Source organism: Macaca nemestrina, chromosome 3, assembly GCF_043159975.1.
Source record: "Macaca nemestrina isolate mMacNem1 chromosome 3, mMacNem.hap1, whole genome shotgun sequence".
Classification (NCBI taxonomy): Eukaryota; Metazoa; Chordata; class Mammalia; order Primates; family Cercopithecidae; genus Macaca; species Macaca nemestrina.
The window spans coordinates 171,649,576-171,661,437 of NC_092127.1; the positions used below are offsets into that span (position 1 = coordinate 171,649,576).

Consider the following 11,862-nt stretch of genomic DNA (forward strand, 5'->3'; position numbering starts at 1 on the left):
ATCCCAGCTACTCGAGAGGCTGAGACAGGAGAATCCCTTGAACCCAGGAGGTAGAGGTGGCAGTGAGCTGAGATAATGCCACAGCACTCCAGCCTGGGTGACAGAGTCAGATTCAAGAAGAAAGAAAGAGAAAGAAAGAAAGAAAAGAAAGAAAGAGAAAGAAAGAAAGAAAAAGAAAGAAAGAAAGAAAGAAAGAAAGAAAGAAAGAAAAAGAAAGAAAGAAAGAAAGAAAGAAAGAAAGAAAGAAAGAAAGAAAGAAAGAAAGAGAAAGAGAAAAAGAGAGAGAGAGAGAGAAAGAAAGAAAGAAACTAATTTTTAGACTTCATAATTAAGTTTACCAAATGGATGATCAAGTCCTCATTGTTTCTTGACTCCTATGCCTTCCCTTTTAGTTAATTTTTCTTCTTGTGGAAATATATACATTAATAATTTGTTAAATGAATGTCTGTGGGTAATATATGTCTTCTAATTTTTATGCACCAAAACATTTCTTAATGTAGCTGGAAATAAAATCTTAGGTTGTCATTTATTTTCCGTCATTACCTTGAACATATTTGTCTACAGTGAGAAGCATTACAGAGCAGTAACTGTGAGCATTTGGAGTCAGATCAGCTCAGTTTGAGTCCCAGCTTCTCTACTTAATAGATGCGAGACCTTGGACAAGAACCATTAAACTTCCTTTTGGCTCAGTTTCCTCAACTGTAAAAAGGGGATAATAAGAATCCCATCTCACAGAATTGTTGTGAAGATTAAATTAGTTAATATGCATGAAGTACTTTGCATTATGCCTGGGACATAGTACCATTCAAGTGTTAGCTGTTGTCATTACTATCTCTGACTTCATTGTGGCTCATGAGAAAATTACCTTCAGTCTAACTGTGGTTCATTGTTAGATAATCTAATTCTTCTCTCTGATTGCCTTTAAGATTTTCTTTATTCGCTCAAAATACACTTTCAGCCTGAGAGTTTGGTCTTTCTACCATTCTGGAAAGTTCTTAACCATCATTCTTTTATTATTTTTTTATTTACTCTCTTTCTCTGTAACTTCCATGTGCTGTAAGTTGTAGCCTCTCCAATTATTCTCCATCTTTCTCAATTGTTCTTACATAATTTTAAACTTTGGCTCTCTGTGCCATATTTTTGGGTGAACTCTCTGGTATCATCTTTCAATTCAATTATTTTTATGACTGTACCAAGTCTGAAATTTTATCCAATCTATTAGACTTTTTAAAACTTCAGGAACTGTATTTTATATTTCCAAGATTAATAATTGTTTCTTTTCCATATTCTTTTTTTTTTTTTTTAGATGGAGTTTCGCTCTTGTTGCCCAGGCTGGAGTGCAATGACATGATATCAGCTCACCACAACCTCTGCCTCCCGGGTGCAAGCGACTGTCCTGCCTCAGCCTCCCGAGTAGCTGGGATTACAGGCATGCACCTCCACACCGGCTAATTTTGTATTATTAGTAGAGATGGGGTTTCTCCATGTTGGTCAGGCTGGTCTCCAACTACTGACCTCAGGTGATCCACCTGACTCAGCCTCCCAAAGTGCTAGGATTAGAGGCATAAGCCACCACACCTGGCCATATTCATTTTTTTAAAAGTTCATTTCTTGGCTAATATGGTGAAACCCCATCTCTACTAAAAATACAAAAAAAAAAAAAAAAAATTAGCCAGATGTAGTGGTGGGCGCCTGTAGTCCTAGTGACTTGGGAGGCTGAGGCAGAAGAATGGTGTGAACCTGGGAGGCGCAGCTTGCAGTGAGCCGAGATCATGCCACTGCACTCCAGCCTGGGTGACAGAGCGAGACTCCTTCTCAAAAAAAAAAAAAAAAAAAAAAAAAAAAAAGAAAGTTCGTTACTGTCTATTTTTGTGTCACATTTTATACTCTTATTTATTTCATCTTATTCCTTCACTTTCTATTTTAAATACCTGGAACACATTTATTTTTCAATTCTTTTTCAGATTGTTTTACTATTTTAGTTTCACTTGAAGCAAAAAAATCTATCATTAGCTCTTATCCCTTGGAGATAGATTTCTTTTTATCTTTTGGACTTTTAGTTTTCAGGTTTACTTAAAGCTTTATCCTTTACTGTCTTCTCTCTTTTCCTCTTTTTCTGTCTATTCTTCTTTTCTTATCTAGGAGTTTTGAGTTTCCTCTATCAGCCTGCCTGCTAATTGAACCTTATATTGATTATGGTAGCTCTTGCCTATTGGCAATGTGGGTGCCTTAGTGAACAAGTGGCTTGGTTCAGGTCCTGCTTCTTGTTCTGTCTTGATCACTGTCCACCTAGTCCCTCAGCTTCACATAAGCTAAAACCTCAAGTAGTTGTTTGTAGGCGCTTTTAGCAATCTCTTGTCCTAAGTGGAGAATATACCAGTCTTAGTTTCAGTCCTGAACCCTGTCTCACCTACAGCATATTCAGTTCCTGTTTCCTTGGAGCCAGATTAGCTTAGCTACACCCAGAAGCCAAAGTCTTGCCCACAAACTGCTGTATGTTTCTCTTCTGTTTCTGGTCTGCAAAACTGACTATCTCATTTGTGAGCTCAGTTATACCCTTTTTACATGCTCCATTAAAAAAATATTATCTATAGCTACTACATATTTATGGCAGAATGGGTGACACAAATGTGTATTTACACAAATGCTGTCTTGACCAGAAGTACTTTTCTGATTTTTTAACACAATGGACAATTGCTTCTATGTTACAATAAATGCCAGGATAAAAGAACCATATCCACGAACATTATTTGTGACCCAGGTCGACATTGTTTTCTTGTTCTGGTGAAGGTGGATACCAGGATGCTGTGAGTTGAAGACTAAGAACTGGAGCCACCCACCAAGAGGATGCCACTCTTGCAAAGATGGTTCCCCAGGAAAGAGAGGAAACAGATCATGGGAAGCTCTGTTTTGTTGAATCAGAGAGATTTTAATATGTTTATAATCAGATAATAAAAAGCCAGAATAGGGAAAGCAGCTGGAAGGTGGCACAGATTAGTGATTAAGAATATAATCTTCTGAGTCAGCTAGACTTGGTTTGAAGAGGAGCTCTGCCCTTCACTGTGTAACTTAACATTCCCATCTGTAAAGTGGGGACAGCAATGGGATCTACCTCATGGGGCATCAAGAGGATTAAATAAGAAACTGTATGTGATTAATTTAGCACAAACACTAACACTTAGTAAACATATAAAAGCTCTTAACCACAATTATAACTGCTGTGATTGGTTACTTTCATGTGTCAACTTCGCTTGGCCACAGTGCCCAGCTATTTGGGCAAACACCAGTCTGGACATTGCTGTGACAGTATTTTAAAGGTGAGATGAGCATTTGAAACAGTAGATTTCGAGTAAAGCAGATGATTGTCTATCACGTCAGTGGGCCTCCTCCAATTAGCTGAAGCCTTAAGAGGTCCTTCAAGCAAGAGGATATTCTGTCTCCAGACTGCCTTCAGACTTGAGCTACAACATCAAGTCTTCCCAGGGTTTCCAGACTGCTGAGCTGCCCTGCAGAATTTAGACATGCCAGCCCCACAATCACATAAGCCAATTCCTTAAAATCTGTGTATCTATCTATCTATCTATCTATCTATCTATCCATTCATCCATCCACCCATCTATCTACCCATTCATCTACCTACCTATCATCTATCCATAGATCTAATCTATCATCTTTCTTTCTTTCTTTTTTTTTTTTTGAAATGAAAGGCCTCACATATTTATTACTGAACCCAGCCAACCAACGCATTCATAATAGATTCAGAGAGGAAAACACGTCCAACTCTACAGATAGTGGTGACATTTTCAGTTTGATATGGTAATGTGATCGTGACCTTCAGACAGCACAAGTATGTGTGCCATCTCATGTGCAATTCCTTACAGACCTAGCTTGGTTCTTCTCCAATGTCTCCTTTTGGAGTTGTACCTGATTTTATTTCCAGTTTTCATCCAAATCCACTGGGGAATGGGACGATTTTGCTTTTGTTTCTTGGCCAGGAATTGCTTAATCCTGAAAGTCTTGTGAGAAGACATGGCGAGAAGCAGAGGCAAGAACACACCACGATGGCGGAGAAAGGAAAAGAGTAATCTATCATCTTTCTTATCTGTTTTGATATCATCTATCTTTCTTATCAATCTATCCATTCGTCCATCTATCTAATCTATCTATCCATCAATCATCTTTCTTATCTATCCATTTATCTATCTGTCTATCTATCTCTCATCTTTCTATCTTCTATGCAATCTATAAATCTATATGTCTTTTGTATCTATCTGTTTTATCTATTTCTTATCTATGTATATATCTATCTATCATCTCTTATCTATCTATCTATCTACCTACCTATCTATCTATCATCTACCTATCCATCCATCCTATTGGCTTTGTTTCTGTGCAGAAGGCTAACTAACATTGGTGGTATAGGAGGGAGACTTTCCTGAGGAGGCAGAGCATATGTGCCTTAGACAGGAAGAGGGGCTCCTTAGATAGATCTCTGGGATGGAGGGGAAACGAGGAGGCTTGGGGGTGCAGCGGGACTGCGGACATCTTCTCTGATGACTATTCTTTCTGGGATAAAGAAAGTGGGGTCACATCATGGCCTAAGGGGAGGCACTTTTTAAAGGACCGTGGGAAATCAGGGGCACTAGTGCTGAAAAGGGCCCCAGGGAGCATGGAGGTCCTGCTGAGGCTGAAGACCATGATCCACGATGTGCCCATCTGTAGGACCAGGAGGCCTGATGTGGGAGAGAACAGCAGGCTAAATCCAGGGTTGGTCTCTACAGCAGAGGGAATCGCAAGCCTGTCAGCAAGTGAAGAACCAGCATTGGCAAGAGTGTGGAGGCCTCTCATCAGAGTTCTCAATACCTGCCTACTCCCTTGGCATCAAAGGAGAACTAGAACAAAGATTTCCACTGAGAGGGAATGGCTGTGTTTATCCACAGCATAGGCAAGATATTTCTCAGCTGTTTCTCTCACCCACAAACTGGGAAAGTTGTCTATAGGCTTCTTTTAATAATGCACGAGCAGAGGTGTGGAGAGCCAGAGACCATGAGGTTATGGAGCCAAGGAGAACCCAATCACATGAATCCATGGAGCTGGAAGTCCTTGGAAGCGAAGGCCAGAGAGATCTCACCAGCAAGATCCAGGCCTCGGGAATCTCAAGTCCATAGAATCAGGAATCATAGTTCCAATCCCTGAGCTTGAATCTGAAGGGTTATGAGGTAAAAACTGCCTGGAGACAGCAGTCCCTGGAAGGGGTGTGTGGGGTGGCACTCCAGCCTCTCTGAAGCAGATCCCAGCAGGAAACAGCTGTCTGAGAGAGTCCCTGCTCTCTGACTGTGACCACCCTCCTCCATGCTCTGAGCCGGCTTATCTCCTGGGCTGAACGCCAGGCCTGTGTCCTCTCATTCGGAGTTGTCTTCATTCATCCTTGTTCTGGAGAGGCCTTGGAGCTTAGCTGGTGAGTGTCTGAGACTATGTGATCTGCATCTGTGCTGAGTGCCCCTCCAACTGCGAGGGGTGGTGGTGCGGGGTACAGGACACCTCCCCTCTTGCTGGCCTGGCTGATGGCAGCAAAGGCCAGCCAAAGTAGCAAAGAGGTGCTGGAATCTGCAGCTAAGACCCTTACTTTAAGGATTATAAATGAGTCCCAGATTACTTCTTTGAGATCAAGCTCTGAAAGATTGGTGTGATACACAAATACAGCAAAATGGTGAAACACTTTTCTACACAGGTTGGCATAAATGTGAATTCTGGCCCTTTCTCATCATATCTGACAATCTTGAGCAAGTTCGCATTCACAATTGCTATTTATTGCATTTAGACTCAATGTAGAAGTTGTGAGTTATAGGTTGTGTCTAAGGGACTTTTTTTTTTTGGCCAAGTCTGGGGCTAGGCTTAGGGCTAGTAGCCCAGGGATTGGTTTGCATGTTCATTTGCTTAAAGGCAGTTACTTTATTTTTTTTGTTTTGTTTTGTTTTGTTTTTGAGACAGAGTCTCACTCTGTTGCCCAGACTGGAGTGCAGTGGCGAGATCTTGGCTCACTGCAAACTCTGCCTCCCAGACTCAAGCAATTCTTCTGCCTCAGCCTCCCAAGCAGCTGGGATTACAGGAGCCCACCACCACACCTGACTAATTTTTGTATTCTTAGTAAAGATAGGGTTTCACCATGTTGGCCAGGCTGGTCTCAAACTCTTGACCTCAAGTGTTCCTCCCGCCTCAGCCTCCCAAAGTGCTAGGATTATAGGCGTGAGCCATACCGCCCAGCTGCAGTTGCTTTTATGAGACTAGAGAGAAGGGAACAGTTTTATGCACAGGAATCTTTATGCACAGGTATGTGAAGAAAGAAATAACAGTGCATGTATTTGTTAGGACCCTTTGAGTTGCAAAAAAGCAAAAGCCAATTGAAGTGAGTTTTAGCAAATATTGAGAGCAATTGTATGGACTCCCTGAAGCACAAGGTCAGGGATGCAGCAAAACCTTAGGAATGATCTAGAATCAGGGCCTGGATGGGAGGCTGCCAAGACTCTGTCTCTTCCTTGCTGCTCCCTGTCCATCTGCTCTATTCTCTGTTCTATGCAAGCCAGCTTTCCTTATGCCTCAGGCCACAGGGTGAAAGGTAGAGGCCAACCAACAGCTCTTGGGTTTCTTATTATAGGTTTAGTCCACGAGCTCCAGCTTAGAAACATAAGTGAAAAGAAGAGTGTCTTTCTCCGCAGGTTCTGGGAATCTGTCCTCCTGCATGGGTCCCATGTCACTTCTTGGCCAGTCTTCATTGTCACGGGGAGAAAATACTTTGACTGGCCAGGCCTGGTTCCTCCCAGATCACAGGGTTTCTTAACAGAGGAAATAACATGCAGAAGCTTGTTGAAGAGAGAAAGATAAAGCACAGATGCCACAGCCCACTGCAGGGCGATTTCCTTCACTGGTCCTCCCACCCCCATTGGCTTAGCCCAGCTCTGATACTCCAGAGCTCAAGCCACCCAAAGGACAGCTTCACACAGAGGAGCAGTTTTCCCAGACAGCCCTGGGCAGTGGTGAAATGTCTCAAGGAGGAAGCCAGAGTTGAAAAATACAAGTGAGCCTGTCCTTGAACTTATGTGAGACATTACCATGGGACCCCAGACAAAACCATGGGGACCCTGGGTGGAGGTGAACCCCTGTGTTTCACAGTCAAGCCATTAACATCACTAGATGTCACTTTTTATCCACAAAGTCATCAGACTTAGGGACACTAGGTTACTGTATAGGTGAGTGATCCCTTATGAGCCATCTAAGTTTTTTTCTAAATTTTTACCATAACAAATAACTCTGCAGCCAGTATTAGCTTACAATTAGATCTTCTTGACTTATTACCATTTGTGAAAGATGAAAGTGAGAAAACCCAAAACAAAAACAAAAACAAACAATAGATAATAAAGCCTCTGGGTAATGAAGCAAGTCTTAGCCAGAAATCTTTTGGTTGCAAGCAACAGAAACTCAAGTCAAGCCAATTTAAACAAAGGGGATATTTACTGATTCCAAAAACTAGGAGTTCATGGAATGGAATTGTTCTCCAGCATGACTGGACACAGGAACTCAGTAATATTCTCTCTCTGTGCCTGTTTCTCAGCTGTGCTATTCTTGGGATGTTAGGCTTATTCCTATTGCAAGAGATGAGCTTCTTCTCTGTGGATTTAGGGGTTTCGGAGAGGAGGGTATGACTATGATCACAGACAGGTTCTAGTTTACATCATTCACTCTCAACAAAAAGCAACCTTCTCTCTTCTAGTGCCAGACTCTTCTCCTAGAAGAGTCTGATTGCTCTTACTAGAGTGACATTCCCGATCCATGTGCTCATCACTGCAGCTCAGGGGCACCTACCCTCTGACCAGAGTTAGGGGATCCTAACAGATTCATGTGGAATGGAAGAGGGATAGTTCTGAAACAAAAGAAGGGAGCTGTTACCAAATAAGGTTAGTAAGAGCTCTTGGCAGTTCAAAAGAAAAGACATGCAAGAGTCAAGTTCCTATGCTGGCCAACAGTGTGTCCTGCTGCAAGGGGTTCTGTGCCAGGACAAACAGGAAGTTTTCTCCTGAAAAACAGAAATGAAACCCATTTCTGTACATCGTGGCACACAGTATAAACCACACTAAGGTGTGGCCTCTGGGAGGTGTGTATGGGGATGTCTTTTTGTCTCATGGTCAGAATAAATACAATGAAGGACCCACCCCTTCTTTGAAAGATGGCATTATTTTTTGGGAACACCCAAAACCTTTTGGTGGCTGCCAATCCTTTTCAAAATTGAAATCTAACTTCGTTATGTGCAATTGCATCATGATGCTGAGGAAAGAGCTTGCTTTGGGTCAGATGAACCAGTCTGGACTGCTGCTGTGTGACCTGAGGCAAGCTACCTTGAACTTCCAGAGAGAAGCTTGGCAGCATGGTATCATGTCAGAGTCCTGGCCCCTGAAGTCACTCTGTCTTCACCACTTCCCAGCCGCCTGCCCTTCAGCACGTTTCTAAATGGTTCTGTGCCTTAATTTCCTCATGCATAAAATAGGGATGATGATAACAACTTTCACAAGGTTGTTTAGTGGAATAAATAAGACAATGAATGTCAAATGCTTGGAACGGTGTTTGGCACATAGTAAGTTCTCAATAAAATGTTAGCTGTTGTTATTATTGCTATTATCTTTGACTGCTCAATATCTAGTAGAGTACCTGATCCAGAATAAAATATATGGTGAATGAACCAATGGACTGAACCCTTTATGACCTAATTTTCCTAATCTATAAAATGTGACTATTACTCATCAAATATGCTGTTGTAATGATTAAGTGAGATAGTGTATGGAAAGCCTCTAGCACAATGCCTGTCTTAACAATAGGCAAGTTCTGTTGGTTCCTTTCTGTTTTCTCCATTCCCCTATCCCCAAAAGTCAAGGTCCTCCATATTTTTTCATGCCAAGCCTCTCTGAGTTGCGAAGTGCCAAAACCTAACTCAAGTTGGCTTACACTTACACTATAGGCTTAAGAAATAGAAAAGTCCTAGGTCTAGCTGAATCCAGAGACTCAGATGACATCATCGGGACTTGATCTCCTTGCAACTCTTTCTTCTGAGCATGGTTGACTTGAAGGAGTTGACTTTACCCTGAGCAGATCTGTCTTTGTGGTGGCCTCCAGTAGGTCCAGATTGTCACCAGGTCTCTTAACCTCTCTGCACCTCAGTGTTCTCATCTGTAAAAAGGGAGATAATAATAGCACCTAGAGTAAGCCTTTGATACATATTATTCTTATTGCTGTTATTCTTTAGCAATTCCAGAGGAAAAAGGAACTGCTGCTTCTACTTCTGGAAAATTCCAAGAATTGTGTCTCATTGGATCAATGCAGGCCTCCTGTCCATCCCTGAGGCAATCAGCATGATTGAGGGGATAGACTAATAAGACTGATGGGGCCCGGAATATGCCCCTCCCCTGGGGCTGGGGCCAGATGTGGGGTCAGCCTTCCTTCCACTTAGAGTAAGAACTGGAGAGGGTGCTCTCTCTAAGAAAAACCAAGATGCTAGTAACGGGGGAAAAATATGGGCCGTGCCCAGGAGGGAACAGTCCCAGTGGCTAACCCCCGGCTCCTGAGTTGAAGTTGATGACTCTGTCCTCCACTGCTGCCCACAACAGGCTGTGGAAACTTAAGCAAATTACTTATCCTCTCAAAGCCTCAGTTTCCCCACTTAGAGAAATGTGATGCTATTTCTTCACAAGCGTTTGCTTTTAGGATTTTTATTATAGAAATTTTCAAGCACATTCATCAGAACAGTCAATAGTAAAATGAATCCAGGTAAGCATCACCCAGCTTCAATAATTATTGACACAGCTGATCTCTGATCTGTATCTCTCCTTCTCCCCACACCCTACTGCGAGAATATTCTGAAGCAAGTCTCAGATAATATCATTTTGTTCGTAAACATTTCAGTATGTATGCAAAATATAATTGCTCTTTTTTCTTAAATTTAACCTTTACTATCACACCGAAAACATTAACAATAGTTCCTTAATATTCAAAAATGTGGAGTTAGAATCTTCCTTTTTTTTCATAAATCGTTTTTCACTCTTGATTTATTTGAGTCAGGACTGAAGTAAGGCCTATTACACTCCATTAGGTTGATATGCCTCTTGAGTTTCATTTAATCTCTAGGTTCCAACAGTTATCAATAAGTCAATTTTTTTTTTTTTTTTTTTTGACACAGAGTCTCCCTCTGTTGCCGAGGCTGAAGTGCAATGGCATGATCTCGGCTCACTGTAAGCTCCGCCTCCCAGGTTCAAGTGATTCTCCTGCCTCACCCTCCCGAGTAGCAGGGATTACAGGTGCTTGCCACCACGCCTGACTAATTTTTGTATTTTTTGTAGACAGGGTTTCACCATTTGGCCAGGCTGGTCTCAAATTCCTGACCTCAGGTGACCCACTCCCTCAGCCTCTCAAAGTGCTGGGATTACAAGTGTGAGCAACCATGCCTGACCCAATAGGTCATTCTTACTTCATCTCTATCTACTCCCTACACCTCACTTCCTATCCCCTACTTCTGAAATATTTTGAAACAAATTCCAAACACCAATTTTTTGTTTTTTTGTTTTTTTTTTTTTTTTTGAGACAGAGTCTCACTATGTCACTCAGGCTGGAGTGTAGTGGTGTGATCTCAGCTCACTGCAATCTCTGTCTCCTGGGTTCAAGCGATTCTCCTGTCTCAGTCTCCCAAGTAGCTGGGATTATAAGCATGAGCACCATGTCCGGCTAATTTTTTTTTGTAGAGATGGGGTTTCACCATGTTGGCCAGGCTGGTCTTGAACTCCTGATCTCAGATGATCCACCCACCTCGGCCTCCCAAATTGCTGGGAATAGGCGTGAGCCACCACACCTGGCCCAGACACCAAAATCTTAAGTCTCATCTCTAAATATTTCTGTTTGTACTTCTAACACCCTCGCTCTCTCTCACATTAGAACAAAACCGCTATTCAATTAATACACCACAGTGATAATAATCATACTTGGATATCCATTGTTCAAATTTCCCCAGTTATTATCACTGTTTGGAAGTGATATAATTCACAGTGAAGTTGCAGCTTGTTAAAATCAAGATCCAAACAAGCCCATGCTTTTGGTTTATTTTTCTATTAAACCTCTTTTAATTTCTAGGTTCCTTGCCTTTTCTTTTCTTTTCTTTTGTTTCTTCTATTTTATTTTTTGAAAAAACTAGGTCATTATCCATGTAGAATTTCCTCATTTGGAATTTTGCTGATTGCATTACCCTGGTGCCATTTACCATGGGGCGGGAAGCGTGTAGTGTCACACAGCCCTGGGGGGAATCATGCTCTGGAACTAACTTGCTGAGTAACAGAAGATAAATTCCTTAATTTTTCCAAATCTCAGTTTTCTCGTCCTAAAAGAGGATAATGATAATGGCACCTCCTAAGCTATAGGGAAGATTAACTGAGTAAGTTATGTAAATAATTGAGTATAATGGTGAATGAGAAATTAATTTTTTTTCTTAAAAAAGCTATTGGTAGAAATAACCATAGAGTCCCTTGATAGATGAATGGATAAGCAAAATGTGGAATATCCATACAATGGAAAATTATTCAGCCCCAAAAAGGAAGAAAATGTTGACATAGTCTACATAGGTGATCCTTGCATCTATTATGCCAAGTGAAATAAGACAGTCATGAAAGGATTATTGCCTGACTTCTTCTATATGAGATACTTAGAGAAGACAAATTCATAGAGACTGCCAGTTGCAATGGCTCACACCTGTAATCCCAGTACTTTGGGAGGCCGAGGCAGGAGGATCACCTGAGGCCAAGAGTTCAAGACTAACCTGGCCAACATGGTGAC

General features: G+C 41.6%; 1 protein-coding gene across 1 annotated transcript; it reads right to left on the minus strand.

Annotated features, from left to right (window-relative positions):
- Positions 1–3,415: 3,415 nt before the first annotated feature.
- Positions 3,416–4,079, minus strand: LOC112427719 (large ribosomal subunit protein eL39-like). The gene has a single exon (XM_071092682.1). It carries the CDS (start codon positions 4,029–4,031, stop codon positions 3,876–3,878), a length of 156 nt encoding a protein of 51 aa, XP_070948783.1. The 5' UTR covers positions 4,032–4,079; the 3' UTR covers positions 3,416–3,875.
- Positions 4,080–11,862: the final 7,783 nt, after the last annotated feature.